Below are 23,925 nucleotides of genomic sequence, written 5' to 3' on the forward strand. Positions count from 1 at the left end.
CCTGGTTAAACAAGGACTTTTCAAACTCTGCTGCTCTGTGTTTCATGAAAACCTGGCTGAATGACGCCATTCCGGACAGCGCGATTCATCTTCCTAACTTCACGCTAATCAGAGCAGATCGCGACGCGGAATCAACGGGGAAATCGCGCTGTGGCATGAGATGCTTCTACATCAATGAAAGGTGGTGTACAAATGTAACCGTGTTAAAGAAGATGTGCTGCTCAGATCTAGAAACGCTTTTCATCAACTGTATACCTTTCTACTCGCCGCGGGAGTTCTGCTCGTTCATTCTCGTGTCTACATTCCACCGGAAGCGCACGTGAGAGTTAGGCTTTACAGAAACTCGTCTGAATCAACAACTGGCAGACGATCTAAATGAGTTCTACTGCAGGTTTGAAAAAACACCATTCACGCCTCCTGCAACCCCCCTCCCTCACACCTGCACTGCAGATAAGAGAAGATGACGCTAGGTCTTCAAAAAGAACAAGAGAAGGAAGGCACCAGGCCCAGACGGTGTGACACAATCCTGTGCTGACCAGCTGGCCCCCATCTTCACACAGATCTTCAAAAGTTCACTGGAGCTGTGTGAAGTCCCCTCATGCCTCAAACGCTCCACCATCATCCCTGTCCCAAAGAAACCCAAGATTACAGGACTTAACGACTACAGACCTGTGTCTCTAACATCTGTGGTCATGAAGTCATTTGGAAAAACTGGTTTTGGCTTATCTGAAAAACATCACTGGACCCTTACTGGACCCCTTGCAGTTTGCCTACAGAGCAAACAGGTCTGTGGACGATGCAGTCAACATGGGACTGCATTACATACTGCAACACCTGGACAGACCAGGAACTTATGTGAGGATCCTGTTTGTGGACTTTAAGAGCTCGGCCTTTAACACTATCATTCCAAACCTCCTCCTGCCCAAACTAACTCAGCTCTCCATCCCCACCTCTGTCTGTCAGTGGATCAACAGCTTCCTGACAGACAGGCAGCAGCTATTGAGGCTGGGAAAATACACATCCAGCACCCGCACCATCAGCACTGGAGCTCCTCAGGGCTGCGTTCTCTCCCCACTGCTCTTCTCCCTGTACACCAACGACTGCACATCTAAAGACCCCTCTGTCAAGCTCCTGAAGTTTGCAGACGACACCACAGTCATCGGCGTCATCCAGGACGGTGACAAGTCTGCTTACAGACAGGAGGTTAAGGAGCTGGCTGTCTGGTGCAGTCTTAACAACCTGGAGCTCAACACGCTCAAAACAGTGGAGATGATCGTGGACTTCAGGAGAAACCTGACTTGGTACAACCCTCCCCAGTCTCCAAGAACTGTACTCATCCAGAGTTAGCAAAAGGGCTGGCAAAATCACTCTGGACCCCTCATTATCCCTCTTTGAACTGTTGCCATCTGGTCAACGCTACAGAGCTCTGATCACCAGAATGGCCACACATAGGAACAGTTTCTTCCCTCAGGCAATCCATCTCATGAACATTTGAACTCTTAACCATAAACATGAAGCACACAACACTATCATACTTTTTGTTTTTTATTTAACACACATACTTATTACATTTCAATTTTGCACCTAACATACCTGCACATACTGAATTGTCTATTTTGTATATTGTTTGTGCTATTTTGCATATTGTCTATTTTGTATTTTTGTAAAAAAAAAAAAATGTGTTTTTTTTTTTTATTATCTGTGTCCTGTCCTGTCCTGTCCTGTCGCTGTCATTCTCTCGCACTGTGGAGCTACTGTCACTAAAACAACTTCCTCGTATGTGCAAACTTACCTGGCAATAAAGCTAATTCTGATTTTGACTCTGAATAATTAATAAGTTTCTTGAGCACCAAATCAGCATGTTCAAATGATTTCTGAAGGATCATGTGACCTTTAAAACTGGAGTAAAATTCACCTTTGCCATCACAGGAATAAATTACATTTTAAAATATATTAACATTGAAAACAGTTATTTCACATTTTTATAATTTCACAATATTACTGTTTTGATTTTATTTTCGATCAAATAAATGCAGCCTTGGTGAACATAAGAAACACCTTTCAAAAACATTTAAAAAACATACCATCCCCATACATTTGAACAGTATTGCATATTGTTTTAGGATGCATGAATACAGAGACTGGTTATTTTCATGTTATGGCCAATAACCAATAATTGCAGTACTAGTTTTTCAAAATAAATAAAAAATTAAATACATTTTTTTTTTAATGGTGGCGATGATTAATAGCTTGGCTATAGTGGTCCAACAGCATTAACCAACATAAACAAACCTAAAAATGAATGCTAATCTGAACTGATCTTTTCATTTATCCCCATTTTTCCCCAAATCCTCTTTTATAGAGGTCTGTGTAATGCTCATCAGCCAAGAGCTGCTGTCACTCCCATGTAAACAGAGTGGCCATCCAGAATATAAACTTCCTCTGACCTACTCTCAGTCGGTTCAGACACTCACCAAATCAGTTTTCATTCCGGCTTTATTGCTGATCTCTAAAACACATACACACACTATAGTTATGAGAAACACATTTCCCACACTTTTGAGCAAACCATGTCAGGGTTATTGAGTTATAGAAAACATGGGCCTCTGCCATACTGTAGTGGTTGGAAGGAAAGGCACCACTTCAACGCAGAGCCTGCGTGTTCAGAGAGACTGTCTGTTGAATTATGAATCCATCTGAGGATCAAAGTCTGTAGCTGCTCTCTGGGCGTAATAATTTCTTCCTTTTCATATTTCTATCTGACAGATGTTCATAGTGCAGTCTAAACTGTTTAGTCTCTGCGGCGAGTTGCTTTGTGAAATATGGCATCTGGAGCATGGTGCCTTTGTAGGCGTGAAATCACCACTCATGCCAGCAGCCAAACCGTCGACATGGTGGCTCCAATGTCTCTTCCCTTGTTCTCTTGCAGAATGCTGGTGGAGACCCGGCTGTCAGCAGCACGGTCAACCCTATGATCTTCAAGAGGTCAAAGGTGAAGACTGAAGCAGATGGACCCCACCCCATCTCACCTGGTTCTCAGGTTTGTGGAATCTTATCTACTGTCACTTTAGGTCACATTAAGGTTTTTTAAGCTTCAAACTGGACTCAAAAGCACCATTAAAGTGTCGTAGAATTGGTATATACGATTTTTACTCTATACCTCAAGTCATTTGAAGCCATAGGATAGCTATGTGTGAGAATACACCTAAATTTAAGTTGTTGTTCACTGAAAATCTCCATCTGACATTCATCAAAAAAGTAGCAATGTATGTCCCATGAACAAATTGTTATAGGAGTCGGGTTTTTTTTTTTTCTTTTAATGGATCACTTTAGGAGATAACATTGTATTTCTGACCAGTGTTGTTATTGTTCAATATATTATAAAATGTGTTAATTGAAATAAAGATAAAAAATTAAACCAGATTTTTTTTCCTTTTTTTTTTTTAAATAAATCTAAATAAAAGTTAATTGGCAACTAACCAAGATAAATTGGTATTTGAAATAAATTAAAGCTAAATAGAAATATAATATATATAAAAACGGAAAATATAAAAGTTAAGTTAAAATATGAATAAATGCTGAAATACTATATAAATAATACTAAAATAACAGAAGTCAGAGTTATGAGGTGGGCATCGGTCATAACTTCATAAAGACTCAGATGGCTATATATACAGATGTGGCCATTGAAAATGCACGCTCAGAGGGATAGGATCACGTGTGACCACGGTGTGGCATGCAGGGCCACAGGGAATTTTCTAACACAGGAAAGACATGATCAGTAGGGGCAGGCATGTAATGTACTGAACTGAAACAGCAGAGCACATTAAACACGGGCGAGCTGTAGTCTACTAAAATTTATTGCGTGCACTGCAGAAAGGCCAAAATATTCATGATTCTGTTATCAATTGTATTATCACGTGTTTATCATGACAGTTTGATCACTGAAAAATCATCTCAAAAGTATTACTCTACAGTGTTTATTTTTATTATGCTTCGCTATACATTCTGGATCATCTAAAATCACAATCTAAAACGTAGCTTAATGTGGTAAGAACTGCAACCAGAAAACCAACGTACAGTACTACCTCTCTAGTATGTTTTTTTTTTTTTCCAACCACAAGAATGGCTTAGTTAGTAAGTACAGGTTATCATTAATGCTTAGCCTTTGACACAAGTGAAATACATATATATCCATCTCTAATTTCCTATTTTAAGTCTCTCTTATGCCCAATTCTCGGCTCATTTGCATTTCTGTGACAGTGTGTTGTTAAGATACATGAGGAGAGGTCAGAGTGTGATTGGGGCAGACGTGAACTGATGAGCACACAGTAGTGGGACTGATGTAAACAAGCATGGACCTCTTTCAAAAGCCTTCATATTTTAGGTTGTTTTTCCACACTTGGAATGATAGAAACCAAACTCTGAATGGTTTCAAAGAAACTGTTATCAGTTGTTGCTTTAGTGCTCTTAACAACACCGCGCTCACTGGTAAACATACCCTTGACTTTGACTGGATATCACACAAATTAGCCTGTGGGAGGTGACATTAGATGTGGCTGTGAAGCATTCTGTTCTCTCGCCACACTAGAGAGGTTTTGAACCGTTTAAATTTTAAGTTCATTAAAGCTCAAAAGCATTCTTAACATTCCCAGACCTTAAGAGAAATGAGGGTTGCAATATTGTGTTGGAAATCGACCTGACCACCAACAATAATTTCCATCTGATTCTCAATAACTCAAGACCAGGATGAGCTCCCATAAGAAATATAAAACACTAATGAGATCTCTTTTTTTTTAATAGCTAAATTTTTTTTCACTAAACCACAGTGAGATTAGAGTGTCAAACAACTACATCTCAGATTTGCCAAGATAACAAAGTCTGTAATCAGAAGTCAGAGATCTCAATATGACCCTTACAATATATCAGTGAACATTCAGTCTCACAAGCTAAAACGCAACTACTGAGCAATACAATTTTTTCTTGACTGATGTGTATGACATAAGATGTGCAAATAAAGTTAACCAGTACTGTTTCCTCTCCAGGATCACATGGAGTTGCGAGAGGAACTTGACAAGGATGAATGCAAGCAAGAGCCTGAGGCAGTGTATGAGACCAACTGCCACTGGGAAGGATGTTCCAAAGAGTACGACACCCAGGACCAGCTAGTTCATGTTAGTCACTATTTGGTTCTCCTTTGATATAAAATGTCTTCTAACTTTAAGCAATGATAACTTTCATGACACATGGGCTGTTTTTCAAAACCTTGTGAGCTGACATTGCCGTCTCCTCACAATTTAGATAGCATTTATAACTGATATGGAACCTCAATGGTGTCTCTACATGCACATCATTCAAATTTTGGTGTCAGTAAGATTTTTGTTTTTGAAAGTCGCTCATGCTCACCACAGCTGCATTTATTTGATCAAAAATACAGTAAAAACAGTGACATTGTGAAGCAGTTTTACAATTTAAAAATACCTGTTTTCAGTATTATTATATTTTAAAATGGCAAACTGAATTTTCCAAACTTCAGTGTCACATGATCCTTTACTGTCTTCATTGTCACTTTTGATCAGTTTAATGCATTCTTGCTTAATTCAAGTATTAATTGCTTTAAAACAATCGTACTTGCACCAAACTTTTGAATGATAGAACCAACAGAGCTTTGTATTAGCATGTTGCTAAACCAACAGTTTAAAATCTAAAAAGCATGAAAATACATACCACAAACAAATATTGTAGTGAAGTATTTTTATAAATTAGATTTAGATGTTTAACAAAAGTGTTAGTATTGAATCCGAAATGAGTATTTTTACAGCTCGTCTTTTAGCTTAGATTATTTTTATTCACTGAGGTCATTTATTTTTTGTACTTTTTAAATTTTAGACTAAATAGTGCATCTATTTTAGAATAATCTTAGAAAGCATCTTAATTATTTCCTTGGGAAAGAGCCTTTGTGTTGGGGATGTGTATGTGACAGCCTTAAATGCTATCTAGCTAGACAGCTCACTAGGTTTTGGAACAGCTATTGTCTTGAAATAGTCATTGTGACTAAACTGAAACAAACACCAATTGCAAACAGCTTCCCTGCTTTTTTAAAGCAGAAACAACTGTAAATAATTAGAAACACTGCATATGTTGGACAAGTTTCTTATCGTCAGCTTTAGCCAGACTTGTAACTGATCCTTTCCTGTCACTGACACGTGTAGGGTTAATGAGCATGTTGATACCCGCAGAGGTGCCGAATGTGTTCACTTGAGCATATATACTCTCATATGTATGGCTCCCCTCTCTGTGCACCCTCTGACCTTTTACCTTCCCTGAGGCCATGCAGTAAATCCGTCGTCATGCCAGCAGCTCTGGAGTAGCCCTCTCCACCTCTGACACCTCAGCCGCTCTGCTGGGTGTTATTAACAATCTGCGAGCCACAATGTGACAGATACACTTGGGCCCAGAGTCAGACTCACTGCCCTGACAGGAACACGCCGAGCCAGTCTGGCTCCTCATGAGACCTGGACCTGGAGCTCAGGAATCCTTTGGGATTATGGATCAGTGGAATTGGGCTCCTGCCATTCTCCAATTCCAGAACAAGCCCAAACCAGTCTTAGCTGAGTCTAGCATGTGTTTTATGTTCTAAAACCCACACTAGACTAAAATTGAAAGCACAAACAAACATATGGTCTTAAGTAGTTGCAAGTGAATTGTTTTTGGGGATTACAAGATTGCTGTCCGTCATTAGTCAGATTTCTGAGAAACCTGATAAAATGGTTTTGGAAAGAGAGACCAAGTGTAAGCTATAATTACAGCCAGAGAAGACAAGAAAGAAGTATCAGAAGTGGAAACAAAGGGATGTTTAGAGACCAGACCAACACTGAGGGCCCGGACGTCCTCCCTACACACACTTCTTAGTCCTCAGGCTATAGTCTGTGCTCTCTGCTTGCAGTCTAAATTATATACCCCAAGAAACAAAATAATGGCATGGTGTTTGAATTTATTGAACTTCATTCAGGGCTATTTTAGGTTCTTTAGAGGAGTATAAAGCAAGTGCCTTTCAATGTACACAGAATACAGTTATTTATATTATTTTGTATAATTTTATATGTATATATACACACCATTCAAACATTTGGGGTCAGGAATATAAAAAATAAAAATAAATCTAATTTATTTCAAATAAATTATAAATCATGAAAACATGCATCATGGTCTGTCCAAAAATATTAATCAGCACAGTTTTAATATTGATAATGAGAAATGTTTCTTGAGCACCAAATCAGCATATTAGAATGATTTCTAAAGGAGCATGTGACACTGAAGACTGGAGTAATGCCTGCTGGAAATTCAGCTTTGCAATTACAGAAATAAATAAAATTTTAACATACACTAAAATAGAAATGAGTCATTTTAAATTGCTATTACATTTCACAATATTTGTTTTTACTGTATTATTGATCAAATAAATGCAGCCTTGGTGAGCATTTCACAAAGAAAAGTAAAAAATATTACCAAAACGTTTTTATTACAAAAACGGTATTGGACTTTTATTGCATGATGGGTGAAAAATGAAGGAATTATGACAATTGTTTATTTCATATTATCCCTTTTCTTTACCTGCAGCATATCAATAATGACCACATCCATGGGGAGAAGAAGGAGTTTGTGTGTCGATGGGAGGAGTGCTCACGAGAACAGAAGCCTTTCAAGGCCCAGTACATGCTAGTGGTTCACATGCGCCGACACACTGGGGAGAAGCCCCATAAGTGCACAGTAAGTGATGCACCATTGCTCATCAGGCCTTCATTTAATTCTAAAATGCATGTATTACCTCGCCCCTCCCTATTTAAAACCTATACCTACTGTACCTTTAATTGCAAGAATAAACACATCTATTTCTGTACCCACAAGTAGAGCAAGCTATTGCTGTACAGAAATAGGCTTATTGTTTCTTATTTCAACAGAACACCTGATTTTAAACGGGACACATTTTTCATCTCTGCTACTTTTACTCTTCTTAATAAATGATGAAGGCACACTGATCTGCTGTCTTGCGTTTTCAGCCTCAACGTCAATTTTAGTTGCTTGAGATCCTTTTAAAAAGATAACTTCTGAGCGTGCTGATTGACAAGATGAAGACAAAAAGTCTGAGGAGAGGAAGGTGCCATGGGTCTATATTAAATTTTAGTGAAGTTTCCACACACCTTTAGTATATATATATACAAAACATATAAGATACAAGAAAAGGCACCTATGACTTTAATAAGCACTTTTTTGCTTATCTAATGTGATCTCTTTTTACACCAGTGTCTTATTATTAATGCAGAGGCTTAACTTTTATGAATAAAAAAAGCAAAGGATTCCATAACACAGAAGGTGTATCATAATAATTGATAATGACATGGTCTGAACAAGCAAATTTTTCAAAGCTATCACAATAAAAAAAAAAAAAAAGTATTTTCTCTTGAAAATATGTCCAGAAAAAATGTTGTTGCATAAGCACAAGTATTTAGTATTATAGTAATGAGGATTGTGTATAAAATATGCTTTATTGTCATGAAAATATTGCCAAATATTTTAATGGTCCCAAAAAAGGCTATATTGTGTTTAAGGTCAAATAGAATTGTGTATCTCATCTTTAAATTAGTGATGAAATATAAATAAAAAAAGAAGTGTTCTTGACAGGTTTTATGAGATTCACTCAAAGTTGTTTGATTTTAGGTTCAGATTGATGATGGCTGATGTAATGGCTTGCTTTTCTCTTTCTCTCATTCTCTCTGTCAAGTTTGAAGGTTGCTCGAAGGCTTACTCTCGACTGGAAAACCTCAAAACTCACTTGAGGTCTCACACAGGGGAGAAACCTTATGTATGTGAGCATGAAGGTTGTAACAAGGCGTTTTCCAATGCTTCAGACCGAGCCAAGCACCAGAACCGCACGCACTCGAATGAGGTTCGAGCTTTCAACATCCATTTCATTATGTGCATTTTGTTTCCCATCTCAAGACTAAGACCATGAGATTTGATTTGAGTCAGATTTGATTGCACTCTGAAAGCTATCTGTCACTCCTTTGCAGAAACCATATGTGTGTAAGATCCCAGGTTGCACAAAACGCTATACAGACCCCAGTTCTCTCAGGAAACATGTGAAGACCGTTCATGGTCCAGAAGCACATGTCACTAAGAAGCAGCGTGGTGATGCACCACCTAAACCTCACCCTCCTAAAGGGAATGGAGAAAATGAGGCACACACAAAGCATGCAAGGGGAAAAACAGATGGGTCAGGGGAAGCCAACAGCACCACCCGAGGATTGGAGGATTGCCAGCATGTCAAATCTATCAAGACAGAAAACACAGTGGTAATAGTCTGTTTTGTTCTTAATAAATTATTACATCGCTGATGAGATGTTCTGTCAATGTTTTTGACTAAAAGCAGTTTTACAGTGTACAGTAACCACAAGTTCCCAGTTATTTTTTCATTGGGAGAGAAGCAGCACAAGAAAAACTATTTGTTTTTCTACACTGTGGTGTGTTATTGAATTTATGTGGTTAAAAAAGCAACATGGAAGAGAAAAATGCCTGTTGTTGCTGGTCGTGTTCAAGGTGGTGTCTAACCTATTTTATGAAGGAATAAATGGCATAACTAGTTACTTTTGTTGACTTATCGTTTTGCATGTAAAATATGCACTATTTACAGTAATCACTTTATGTAGAGATACAGCATATTCAGATCTTGCTGTTTATCATGTACTGTGTGAAATGCTCTTAATATGTAAATCAAACTAATGTACTAACCATTGCCTCATCTAATATATTAACCCTTTCCTTTTAACTAACTTGCTTCTCTTTGACAATAATGGACAGACTGTACTGAGGTGAGCACTGCAGTAATGTCTTTTTATGCATTACAATATCAATACTTTTTCAAAACCCAACTTCAGTTATGTTTGGTGTAGTTGTGCTGTCCAAATCAGTAGTACAATTCCCATTTAGAACAACTTATTTAATTCCACAAACTTTACCGAGATACTGTGACAAAAATATCAGTGGAACTGATCTTTGCTCATTATTGTTTCATTGTAGATGTATCAGTCCAGCCCTGGTGGTCAGTCATCATGTAGCAGTAAGCCATCGCCACTTGGCAGTGCCACCAACAATGACAGTGGAGTAGAGATGGCCATGCACAGTGGAGGCAGTTTGGGGGACCTGAGTGCTTTAGATGACGTTCCTGTAGTAGATTCTACCGGTTCTCCAGGTACTTCTGCAGGAGTGGGTCTCCAGCTGCGTAAAAGCAGGGGAGGACTACTAAATCTTGAGAATATCAAGAAGGAAAAACTAAAAACTGTAAGAGACCCCTGCTCCTGGGCGAATGCATCACCTCAAGTCCGAAATACCAAGCTGCCTCCAATACCCTCTATTGGTGAGTACTGCAGCCAGAAAATGGGTTTATTTATTACTTTGTTCCCACTTTGTGCATTTTGAGAATGTAACGTTACTCTCATAACTCTGTTCTTTAGACTCACTGCTCGAGACTCCAAATATGGGCAGTCAGATGCTTGGACCTCCAACCCAACGTTTAGGAGACTTGTCTTCGTATGAGATGACGATGCTAAATCAGCTGCAAGAGCGCAGAGACAGCTCCACCAGCACAATGAGCTCAGCATACACGCTAAGCCGTCGATCCTCCGGTATTTCACCCTGCTACTCCAGTCGTCGCTCTAGCGAATCTTCGCAGTTTGGTGTCCGCAACAACAACGTCAGCTCAGCAGACTCCTATGACCCCATCTCCACAGATCTGTCCCGCCGTTCCAGTGAAGCTAGCCAAAGTGGTGGCGCAGGTGGACTCACAAGTTTACTAAATCTCACTCCGGCTCAACACTACCGTCTCAAAGCAAAATACGCTGTAGCCACAGGGGGTGCGCCACCAACACCTCTGCCCAACATGGATCGCATGAGTCTTAGAACTAGAATGGCCCTCTACAATGACTCGCAGGAAAGTTCGGCATATTTGCACCATTCCCAAGGTGTAGTCAGCTCAAGACGCTGCAGTGACACCAGCTGCGGCGCCCCTGGCATGATGCCCCACGAAGCTCCGGCCAATCTTCCACGACGAGCAAGCGATCCTGTTCGTCGTACAGCTATTGATCCACTCTCCTTACCGAGGGTTCAGCGATTCAACAGCATCAGCAACATGACCCTGTCACGTCTGCCTGCAATAGATCGACGTACTTTCAACTTGCAGAGCAACACCTGGTCTGATGGCAGCTTGCATCGTCATTCCTTCAGCCAGAGGCCACCTAGTATTTCAGAGAACGTTTTAATGGAAAATATGGCCACTGATGGAGGTGATCAGCATGAAGATGATATGGTGCTACCAGATGACATGGTACAGTACCTCAACTCCCAGAATGGTAGTTCAAATCAGGACCCAGGGATTTCTGTCAACGGTACTCATGCTCTAGACTTCCATGGTAATATGATCTCCCAACAACAGTTCTACGGACAGCGGCGAATGGGCATGGCAAGCAACAACGGAAGCCAGGTAGAGCCTGTTTACTCGGGTCCAGAGCAAATGGCTGATCCGCAAGGCATGAACAAGAACAACATGCCAGTGCAATGGAACGAGGTCAGTTCTGGTTCTGTGGATACAACTTCAAGGCTTCCAAAGCAGCAGCAACTCCGAGGGAACTTGACAGTGGTTCAGCAGAAGCAGAACTTTGGCTCTTACCAAGGCTTTGGCACTAATCAGCAGATTGTACCAATGAGCCAGAATCTGGCTAGCCTGCAACAGGGTTATCTACAGAGGGCCACCCAAAGGATTAACTCTGTCCAGCAGTATCGGCAATCTGTTACCAATTCGTGTCAGAATCTCGGCGAGCAAGTAAACCCTCAACCGGGATATCGGCAGGACCTCAATTACAACTCCAGTCACCGGCTAACATGCAACGGCATGGGTCCACCCAATGGGAGAGCGGTGCAAAACCAGGAGATGCAGTATTACCGATCAAACTTTTCACATATGAACAACATCAACCAGCAAAATTATGTCCCCCTTACTCAGTCAGCCGTTCAAAATGCAGGCAGAGGACTGATACAGCCCAGACCTCCATCCGAGCCCAAACCTTTAAATAGACAACACTCAGGTTCAGCAATGATTCAGCAAAATGTTTGCTCCCTGTCCAACGTCAACTCCTCAGAAGCTAGCCCAAAGAGGCCAGGTGACTTCAGTCAACACAGCAATGGTAATGACACTATGTACTATTCAGGAGAGATCCATATGTTGGGCAGTAGTGTGGATTATGGTTCTCCCGTGTCTCCATGCGCAAACCAAGCCCCTGCTGTTTCAGTGTCTACAATGGCGTCTCCTGGTGTTAACCAGGTCACCAGCACAGTGGACTCCACTCAAACCCTCGAGCATACTCAAATAGACTTTGATGCCATTTTGGATGACGGAGACCATTCGAGCCTAATGTCTGGCACATTAAGTCCCGGCCTTCTGCAGAGTGTTTCACAGAATTCCTCACGGCTCACCACCCCGCGTAACTCTGTTACGCTAGCCTCGATACCGGCAGGTATTGGCAACATGGCCATTGGTGACATGAGCTCAATGTTAACAGCCCTTGCAGAGGAAAGCAAATTCTTAAACATGATGGCTTGAAAATTAAAGAAGTTAATCAGGGGTTGCTTTTTAATGTAAAGACATTGAACAATTAAATGAAACAGAATACAATGAACTGTTTAAGAACACTAATTTGTGCTCTAAGGGGAGGAAAAACATTTTTATGAGCAAAGGCACTGAAATACAATTCCTGACGAGTTAAACTTATAGAATTTCAGGTGAACAGTCAATTACATTATCAGACATTTACTAACACAACTGTTGTAAGCAATTGGGCTGGCAAAGACCTCAAGATTACATGTTTCACAAGCCATATGTTCGATGTAAGTATGTTTGTTAATGCATATTAGTGTACATTAGGGTAATGGTTATTGGGCTTGTATTAGTCTGATTTACCCTTTCTCAACAGTGCACTGAAATTCACTAAGTGCCTCACTTAAAAGAACATAAGTATGTTTTTAAACTCGTATAATGCTATGTAATCTAGTATGTAGCTATACTAATAGATTTATGGATATTTTTATTGCATTTTGCTCTGTTTTGTTTATAGTTATTCCATATCCTTCATGCTTTAAATTATGTGTAATGCATATTAACTGCACAAGCTTGTTCAGTGTGCACCATGCTCTGATGTACCCCCTTGTCACTTCTGTGGGTATTATAAAAAACTGGTGGAAAATGAATTTCTGCTCAATTCCTCAAAGATGGTCAATTTCATCTATATTGACGGAGTCCCTTGAAGCATGCTCCAGGAGTTACAGATCTCTGTAGTTGCATCTGATCCGGCTCTATGATAGTGAAGGACAGCATTACGTATCTGAGCTTCAGTCTGCGGAGACCTGTCAACCCGTGAGTCCTTTGAGATGTCTTAAAAGGAATATGCAAGTACTCTGTGTGCTCTCAGCGGAGATCGCATTCCAATTAACAGGTTCATCATCCTCTTGAGCTTGTGATGAACCACAGGCGCATACTAAAATGACTTCTGCTTTTGATTTAGTACTGTTACAAGAAATTTCCACCAAGGACAGAGCGATTTTGAAGGTCTGAACTCTGAGTTTTTTTTTTGTGATGCCATTTGCAGAACTCAACATACAGTATGTATAGCTTTTGTACATTTTCAATACAGCATCTTCATTTCTGTTTTAACACTGGGTTTGTTTTGTCTCTTTTTCATCTGCTAGATATTGTTGCAGAAGCTCTGTAGTTGAATTTAAGAAATAAGAGTGGGAAAAGTGTGCATATTCATTCAAATGCAGTAGCAAAAAGTATTAAATAATATCAGCATGAGCTTAACATAATAGCTAGATTCTTAATTCATTTAAAAAAGTAATGTGTATTATAAGAGGTCAGTACACAGTTAACTGCCTGAATAAAAGAGAACTCCTTACTGAGCTCCTTACTCCTTACTTAGTTTGACTGTAGTTGAATGGGAGCGAATCAGGGGACTGACTGATGCGTATAGGGAACAAATGATTTGATTCCAGTCTTACAAAAATTTTTGCCGAGAATTTATTTGCTCCACATCCAAATTATTTATCTTGCCTTGTAATTCTTTATTCTCTCAGAGAAATGGAGGAAAAATAGACCCAGGGTAAATCTCAGAAGCGCAAAGAACATGAGGATAGCATAAAAGTGAAGTTGAATAGCAACTGATAAGGCACCACTGACAATTCCAGAAATGTTGTTCGGAATTAGATCCTAAACCACTGAATTCTAGAATATAAGTTTGTCCAACAGTACTATGACATTTTCTGTCATATAATGCATCGGAAATCATTTGAATTGGTGCTAAAGAAACATTTCTTACTATTATCAATGTTGAAAACAGTTATGCTGCTTAATATTTTTATGAAAACTGATTTCTTTCAGGATCCTCTGATACATCAAAAATTCAAAATAACAGCATTAATTGAAACTTCTTTTGTAACAATGTTTTAATAAGTATATTCATTTCTTACAAAAAAAAGAAGAAAACCTTGATCTAACCTTAAAAAAAAAAAAAAAAAAAAAACATCCAAGCATTTTAATGGTAATGTTTGTGTACTAAAACGTGCAATAGAAGGGTACACTCTTCCAAAAGAAGGGCAGTTACCAAATAAGGGTGAACTCTGGACATATTTGGAAGTCCCAAGGACATTGTGCAACAGTCCCATTTTAGGAAGACATCAAACAGCTGAGGAAAGATCAGTTGTCCGGTCAAGGGGCTTAATTTTTAGGCCAAGCCCCAAAAATATTTAAGGGACGAACAAACTTTTACTCTAGGAATATCTTAGCCTCTTGTTTTTACGTTATACAGCACCTGTGACCAGCTTCTATGATTTCAAATTTTAACATGTATCATACAGTATATGCATATGTCTCTGCATCATATTTTCCACCAAAGGCTTCCAGTTTTTCAGTGTATTAAAAAAAATGTCTCTCAATTTGACCTCTGACCCTCAGAAGCAGAGCATCTCATTAAATTACATCACTTTACTACAGCCTCTCCTCTGTACTTTCCTTGAGTTGGTTAAGACTTTCCATCAAAGGATGCTTGCAAGGAACACAGGCTCCGCGATCAAAGAGATCTGACCGGGTCAGGGTTTGGGGCACAAATGCACCCTCCTCTCCTTACCCAGCAATGCTGTGGGTTATGAGAGGCTTTTGGCTTAAAAGACATGCATGCATGAATGGTGACATTGTGGCTGTAGTGTGAGCTGAACAATGAGAGCCCTCACTTTGATCTGTGAATTTAAGCACAGAGCACTGCAGCAGGCAAGTAAACCTGTTGTCCATTTTAGGCTATCTAATAAGAAAATTCTGTTAAAGTACTTTTTAATTCAGAATTCAACTCTTGTCAATGTCAGTAAAGCATCTCTTCACTGAAATAAGATACATTAAAGATACAGTTGTGCAAAAAAGTATTTAGTTAGCCACCAATTGTGCAAGTTCTCCCACTTAAAAAGATGAGAGAGGCCTGTAATTTTCATCATAGGTACACTTCAACTATGAGAGACAGAATGGGGGAAAGAATCCAGGAAATCACATTGTAGGATTTTTAAAGAATTAATCGGTAAATTCCTCGATAAAATAAGTATTTGGTCACCTACAAACAAGCAATATTTCTGGCTCTCACACACCTGCAGCTTCTTCTTTAAGAGGCTCATCTGTCCTCCACTCGTTACCTGTATTAATGGCACCTGTTTGAACTCGTTATCAGTATAAAAGACACCTGTCCACAACCTCAAACAGTCACACTCCAAATTCCACTATGGCCAAGACCAAAGAGCTGTCGAAGGACACAGAAACACAATTGTAGACCTGCACCAGGCTGGGAAGACTGAATCTGCAATAGGCAAGCAGCTTGGTGTGAAGAAATCAACTGTGGGAGCAATTATTAGAAAATGGAAGACATACAAGACCACTGATAATCTCCCTCGATCTGGGGCTCCACGCAAGATCTCACCCCGTGGGGTCAAAATGATCACAAGAACGGTGAGCAAAAATCCCAGAACCACACGGTGGGACCTAGTGAATGACCTGCAGAGAGCTGGGACCAAAGTAACAAAGGCTACCATCAGTAACACACTACGCCGCCAGGGACTCAAATCCTGCAGTGCCAGACGTGTCCCCCTGCTTAAGCCAGTACATGTCTGGGCCCGTCTGAAGTTTGCTAGAGAGCATTTGGATGATCCAGAAGAGGATTGGGAGAATGTCATATGGTCAGATGAAACCAAAATAGAACTTTTTGGTAAAAACTCAACTCGTCGTGTTTGGAGGAGAAAGAATGCCAAGTTGCATCCAAAGAACACCATACCTACTGTGAAGCATGGGGGTGGAAACATCATGCTTTGGGGCTGTTTTTCTGCAAAGGGACCAGGACGACTGATCCGTGTAAAGGAAAGAATGAATGAATGGGGCCATGTATCGTGAGATTTTGAGTGAAAACCTCCTTCCATCAGCAAGGGCATTGAAGATGAAACGTGGCTGGGTCTTTCAGCATGACAATGATCCCAAACACACCGCCCGGGCAACGAAGAAGTGGCTTCATAAGAAGCATTTCAAGGTCCTGGAGTGGCCTAGCCAGTCTCCAAATCTCAACCCCATAGAAAATCTTTGGAGGGAGTTGAAAGTCCGTGTTGCCCAGCAACAGCCCCAAAACATCACTGCTCTAGAGGAGATCTGCATGGAGGAATGGGCCAAAATACCAGCAACAGTGTGTGAAAACCTTGTGAAGACTTACAGAAAACGTTTGACCTCTGTCATTGCCAACAAAGGGTATATAACAAGGTATTGAGATGAACTTTTTTTTTTTATTGACCAAATACTTATTTTCCACCATAATTTGCAAATAAATTCATTAAAAATCCTACAATGTGATTTCCTGGATTCTTTCCCCCATTCTGTCTCTCATAGTTGAAGTGTACCTATGATGAAAATTACAGGCCTCTCTCATCTTTTTAAGTGGGAGAACTTGCACAACTGGTGGCTGACTAAATACTTTTTTGCCCAACTGTAGAAAGATAAGCTTATTACCTTGGAGAACCAAATAGGGCCTGAAATATGGATAAATCTCCAACATTCCACCACTGACAGAGAAACAAATGTAGTAAAGCTTTGAGAGTAGGCTGTATAGATAAGCATCACATTTGCTTGCACCTGTGCAATAGAATTAATTCAGGTTCGGTTAAGATTTTGTTTGTTTCAGAGACAAAATGGCAGACCTGTGATTTGAGTGGAAAACAGCTTAAATGCAACCACAAAACGATCCCTTGACTCTGCAAACTCAACTAACAGGGAATTATACAGGTGGGTCTGCTGCTGAATTACAAGGCAAAAAGACTGTTTTCACAATTAGGAATACTTAAACTACTTTACACTCCTAAAATAACAGTTCTTTATTGGCATCTGTGGTTCCATGATTTTTTAACATCCGTGGAAACAATCAACTGCACAGTGCACAAAAATGTCTTCAAAGTTGAAAAAGTTTCTTTAGATTAATAAAATGGTTCTTCTATAGCATTTTTAAGAATGTATGCCACCGGAAGTCAGGCAAAATGTAAGAAATTTGGCCTACATGAGAACTATGTGTGATCACAATATTAAATATGTATAGATATTTAATATCTAATTCCAAAATGTCAGTGCAACATATTTTAGCTCATTTTATAAGATATTGCATTTAAAGTATTTCATTTAAAAAAAATCATAATAAATAGTGTTGCCTATTTAATAAATAAAATGCAAAATTAAAGCAAATGTCTTGAGTGGTCTCACCATGTATCATATATTCCCCCGAGACAAGAAAAAGGAAGTAAAACAAATGGAATAAAGAACAAAACAACCCCCGTTTTCCGAAATACACAATAGTTCACTGCAATGGATACCACTAGACACAGTGTATATTGTATTAGTGCAGAGATAAAGTCTAGTTGAAGATTTGATTCCTGTGTAAAAATTGCACTGGATTTAGGCTCTAAGTGCAAAGGCTAAATGTGAACATGCATTTATTTATCTCAATTGCAAGTAACGCAGAAAAAGTAATTCAATGCATTACATAAAAAGTAAGAAATTAGTTACAATATTGTAATGCATTATTTTAAAAGTAATTTCCCCCAACACTGGACATCTCTACATCATCCAGGGGTCACATGTCAATGTTAAAATTCATGTCATTGTTCTTGTCAATTATCAAACGAGATCATTTCAATGTCTGATCATCATTTCTCACTTACAAAGTTCCAGATGGCTATTAACCTAGTCCATCTGATATCCATCATTACACAGCCAACTCTTTCCTCACGGTTCACCCTGGACTTAATCCACAGCCTGACAACGGAAAGTATGTTCATTAGTGTGCTGAGATCTTGGAAACCATTTACTTCCTTTTTTTTTTTGGTGGTGTTTGAACAGGATCTCAGGGGGGCAAAAGATTCTCTTGTGTAGCGCCAGTAAAGAGGAAAAGATCTTTGAGAACAAGGGAGGGGGTCAGAAGAAATGAGGCTTTTTATTTAAACGTGATCCAAAAGAAGTTTAAAAATCTGAGGAATGCATAGATCACAGAAAGAAAAATGATTCTGTCCTTGGTGCCATATATATTTGATAGTGTTAAAATAAAAAATGACAACTTTGACAAAGGTTTTTACTGGCTTAAAGCCACTGTTTAAAAAAAGACAGAAAGAAAGAAAGGAAAAAATAAGACAACATTAAAAAAAAAAAAAAACTATTTATTAATATAGTATTTGACCACAGTTGTACCAAAGTATCCGTGTTATTGAATAAATCCCCAGTTAGTAGTCTCAAATGTCTTTTGTATTTAACACTTTACTGAGTCTGATCACTTTCCTTAAAACAATAAGCATTTCACATGATCATAGAAAGATAAAACCATCAGAAAATGGCCCTTTCAGACAGATTCTGAATTATGTTTGTTGAATTTGGCAGTTTCTTCTATAGTTAAATATAGTAATTTCGTGGACAAATGAACAGCATGAGATGGGCCGTGGGCCAGTGTGACCATTTTGAGGTCTTTAGTGACCCAGGAGGTCACGGGCTGAGAAGATGTAATAACCGATCAGCGTGAGCATGGGGAAAGCAGCCAGAACAAGCCCAATAAATCTACTCTGCTCTGAGAACTCATCTTTTGTTTCAATCTGAATTAAAACAAATCACAATACTCGCATTGTCTACCGCATGTTGGAGAAAAGGAAGAGAAAGGCAAAGAGCACTCATTTATGTTTTATGACCAGATACACTACATCCTTTATCCTCTCTCTCTTAACACTCACGTGGAGGAAGTAATCATATTTTTGCCTCTGTTGTGTGGAAGCTAAATATATGCCAGCATCTGCAAGAGTAAACGTCCACAAGACAATAAATATTCTATGAAATATTTTATACTTCAAATAGCCACTCTAATTTTGCCCTGCTCTTGAATTCATTTCTTATTTTCTGATTTAGACCTATTCTGAGCAGAATAAAACATTTCAACAACATATAAACAAAATTGCTGTTCACTCATAGGCGGATATGTAATATTGGTTAAGAAAGGAAAACAAAACAATGAAATTGTTGAAATACTGGTACTCCGGTATTGGCGATTTGTTAGGTAACGCAGCCAAACACAAATCCCAGAATGCCCTCTAGTGGAGGAATGGACGAAATACCGAAGACAACTAGACGTTTGTTTAAAGTTGTATCATTTTCTTCCATTAAAATACTTTCTTCTCAGCAATACTTTCTTCTCACATGTTTTCCAATGAATTGCCATGCCTTTTCCAAACGTTACTTTCTTTTTTTTTTCTTTTTTTCCACAACATTAATATTTACTTTAAAATTTCCATGACTCTGAACACATTTACAACAGTAAGAATAATAACTATATGGGAAAAATGCATTTAAAAAATATATATATTTTAATAGGCCACATTTTCTGGCGATATGAATTCAACCACAAGTTAGGTGAAGGAGGGTTTGTGCATGCAGGGACTCGTTGCAAGTATGGCCTTAAGATTTGTTTTATTTTTTTTTTATTTTTTTACTTACAAAACTTTGCATATCTGTTCATAACTAGAATGATGTCTGAGCACATGCTAATAGTTAATTCTTTGTTTTGCTGATCAGGTGGCTGATAAAATTGCAGATGAGACACCATATATGCCATATTTTAGAGTTTTGACTGCTCTCTCTGTATTATCGCTTCTCAATCACGGTTTTCAATTTTTAACATCTTATATTCATGTTGATCTGAGAAACCACCTCCATCTAAGCATCATATGTTCTTTGTTTCAGCCTGGTCATCCCAAACATCTCCCCATGGAGATCGGGAGATGCTGCTCCATGACTGGTTTAAGGTACTAAGAGTATAGTCTAGATTTGCTAAATGGTTTTTTTTTTTTCATGTAATCATCCTAAACTTCTGGAAAAACTCAAATTTGCTCTCAATGTAATATGTTTAGGTAGACAACACTGATTTACGTTTTTGTTTCAGGCCATGGAGTAAGACCTTATGGTCATTGAGAAACATGGCAAAAAACAACTCTGTCATGGCCACACTCTTTTGTTTTCTGTATTCAGTCAGCTTTGCATCTGTTGGGCTGACATGAGTGGCCTTTCCTTCCTTACACTTAGGCCTTATAGCACCTTGCTAAGAAGTTTGTAATTTGTAAGATAAACACGTGGTCAGAATTGTTGGTACCCTTGGTAAATATGATCAAAGAAGGCTGTGGAAATAAATCTGCTTTGTAAATCTTTTTGATCCATTATTTTTTTTAAATCACAAAAATCTAACCTTAAATTGGAGAATAAGAATTTCAAATGGGGGAAACATCATTATGAAATAAATGTTTTTCTCTAATACACATTGGACACAATTAACGGTGCCCTTTTATTCAATACTTTTTGAAACCTCCATTTGCCAAAATAGTATAATGCCTGATGAGGTTAGAGAACACCTGAGAAGAGATCAGAGACAGTTCCTTCATCCAGAATCACTCCAGATCCTTTAGATTCACCGCTCCATGACGGTGCTTCTTCTCTTCAGTTCACCCCACTCTTTTTCTACAGGGTTCAGGTCAGAGGACTGGAATGGCCATAGCAGAAGCTCGGTTTTGTGCCCAGTGACCCATTTTTGTGTTGTTTTTAAGGTTTGTGTTTGGATTATTGTACGGTTGGAAGATCCAAACATGGCCCATTATAAGATTTCTAACAGAGTCAGTCACTTATTGATTTTTTATCTGTTGGTATTTAATAGAATCCATGATGCCATGTGTCTAAACAAGATGTCCAGGACATCCAGCAAAAAAAAAGGTCCACAACATTAAATACAGCAATATATTTCATTGTACACATGGGGTACTTTTTATCCCTGTGTTCACCAAACCCATCTTGAGTGTTTGCTGCTAAAAAGCTATTTTTTTGTTACATCTGACCATAGAAGCCAGTCCCATTTGAAGTTCCAGTCATGTCCTCTAGACTGGACTATTGTAATGCACTGCTAGCTGGTTGTCCTGCATCTTCAATAAACAAGCTACAGATAGTCCAAAATGCAGCGGCTAGAGTTCTTACCAGGTCAAGAAAATATGATCATATTACCCCAATTTTACAGTCTCTGCACTGGCTACCTATTCAATTCCGTATCATTTACAAAATATTATTACTTGCCTATAAGGCCCTAAATGGTTTAGCTCCTGCGTACCTAACTTGTCTTCTACCACGCTACAATCCAACCCGCTCCCTAAGGTCGCAAAACTCTGGACTTTTGGTAATACCTAGGATAGCAAAGTCCACTAAAGGAGGTAGAGCTTTTTCCCATTTGGCTCCCAAACTCTGGAATAGCCTTCCTGATTCGGGGTTCAGACACACTCTCTATGTTTAAATCTAGATTAAAGACACATCTCTTTAGCCAAGCATTCACATAATGCATCTTATAATCTTGTACTGTAGTATATCTGATCCAATGTACATTACTATTATTCTTTAGCTTGGGTTGAACAAATCATTTTTCTTAGATGGAACAGCAGCTACGCTAATTATGTCTCTATTTGTCTCTGTTTCACTCACACTCACACAGAGAATATCAACATAACTGTTGGCATTGATGAATTTTATGCAGCTGCTAATTATGGGATTTCTCAAAATATTGGTGTACATAGGGGAGAGTGAGTATTTTAAGTCTACTTCTATTTTATTATCCATATAGTTTCAAGTAACCCCAACAACTGACCACTGACCGTTTACTCTCTTTTCAGATACAATGGAGTTGTTTGCAAAACAAACTCTGACCAATATCACATCGACCTGGGACTTCTTGATTTTGGTGCCTTCTATACTGTCATACTCTCAGAGGTGGTTGATAGAGTTCAGTTTCTAGTTAATGTTTTTCTGTAACTTTTACTTTACTGCAAAGTTTAAGGTATAGGTTACTGTGTACTTTATAAGGGCAGAAGTCAATGAGAACTTGGCTGAAGTTTTTGCAGGCTATTTTTGCTGATCTATGAGATTTTCACCTACAAAATATTTACTTCATGCAAAATTCAGTTCTGCAGCCTCGATTTATTTAAATGTTTTTGTGCCACATGCATCACCAAATAGACAATAATGCCTGTTTAAGCACCTTTCCTGAACGATCCCCCCTCTGCTCACTTGTTCACTACCAGTTTGTATTTTAATTAATTTAATTTTTTAAGAATTTAATGCTTTTATTAATAAAGGATGCATTAAATTGATCAAAAGTGACAGTAAAGCATACTGAATAAATAATTAAATACATGTTGTTCTTTTGATCTACTCATCAAAGAATCTTAAAAAAGGTCACTGTTCCCTGTGCTAATAATGTTTATTGAGCACCAAATCATTTGAAAATATTTTAAATATATGAAATATATTAAAATAGTAATAGTAATTACATTTCACAATATTACTGTTGTAACTGTCTTTTTGATCAAATACATGCAGCCTGGCTGATCCTTCTTTCATTAAAAAAATTAAATAAAATTGACAACCCCAATTATTATTATTTTTTTTTTAAAGACTGCAAGGCATACATTCAATTAAAATAAAAATAGAAAATGCAAATCCGAGGCCATGGTCCTCAGTCGGAAAAGGGTGGTTTGCCCACTTCAGGTTGGTGGAGAGTTCCTGCCTCAAGTGGAGGAGTTTAAGTATCTTGGGGCTTTGTTCACGAGTGAGGGAAGGATGGAACGGGAGATTGACAGACGGATCGGTGCATCTTCTGCAGTAATGCGGTCGATGTGCCGGTCTGTCGTGGTGAAGAAAGAGCTGAGCCGCAAGGCGAAGCTCTCGATTTACCGGTCAATCTACGTTCCTACTCTCACCTATGGTCATGAGCTTTGGGTCATGACCGAAAGGACAAGATCCCGGATACAGGCGGCTGAAATGAGCTTTCTCCGCAGGGTGGCTGGGCGATCCCTTAGAGATAGGGTGAGAAGCTCGGTCACTCGGGAGGAGCTCAGAGTAGAGCCGCTGCTCCTTCACATTGAGAGGGGTCAGCTGAGGTGGCTCGGGCATCTGTTCCGGATGCCTCCTGGACGCCTTCCTGGGAAGGTGTTCCGGGCGCGTCCCACTGGGAGGAGACCCCGGGGAAGACCTAAGACATGCTGGAGAGACTATGTCTCCCGGCTGGCCTGGGAACGCCTCGGTGTCCCCCCGGAAGAGCTGGAGGAAGTGTCTAGGGAGAGGGAAGTCTGGGCATCTCTGCTTAGACTGCTGCCCCCGCGACCCGGCCCCGGATAAGCGGAAGAAGATGGATGGATGGATAGAAAATGCACTGCCTTTATGGATCTTGACATTCATATGGTTCATTTCCACAGGAA

General features: G+C 39.2%; 1 protein-coding gene across 4 annotated transcripts in view; it reads left to right on the forward strand.

Moving 5' to 3' along the window:
• LOC306877384 (zinc finger protein GLI2-like) overlaps positions 1-15,081 on the forward strand; it is an 87,644-nt gene extending 72,563 nt beyond the window's left edge. For all 4 annotated transcript variants that reach the window (XM_079429143.1, XM_079429144.1, XM_079429145.1 and 1 more), the window contains 7 exons: positions 2,930-3,040; positions 5,046-5,174; positions 7,621-7,770; positions 8,783-8,947; positions 9,072-9,353; positions 10,078-10,414; positions 10,512-15,081. In XM_079429143.1, coding sequence (XP_079285269.1) covers positions 2,930-3,040; positions 5,046-5,174; positions 7,621-7,770; positions 8,783-8,947; positions 9,072-9,353; positions 10,078-10,414; positions 10,512-12,652 — 3,315 coding nt within the window. In that variant the 3' untranslated portion in view covers positions 12,653-15,081. The remainder of the gene's footprint in view (positions 1-2,929; positions 3,041-5,045; positions 5,175-7,620; positions 7,771-8,782; positions 8,948-9,071; positions 9,354-10,077; positions 10,415-10,511) is intronic.
• Positions 15,082-23,925: the final 8,844 nt, after the last annotated feature.

The sequence above is a fragment of the Barbus barbus genome, assembly GCF_936440315.1.
Source record: "Barbus barbus genome assembly, chromosome: 11".
Taxonomy (NCBI): Eukaryota; Metazoa; Chordata; class Actinopteri; order Cypriniformes; family Cyprinidae; genus Barbus; species Barbus barbus.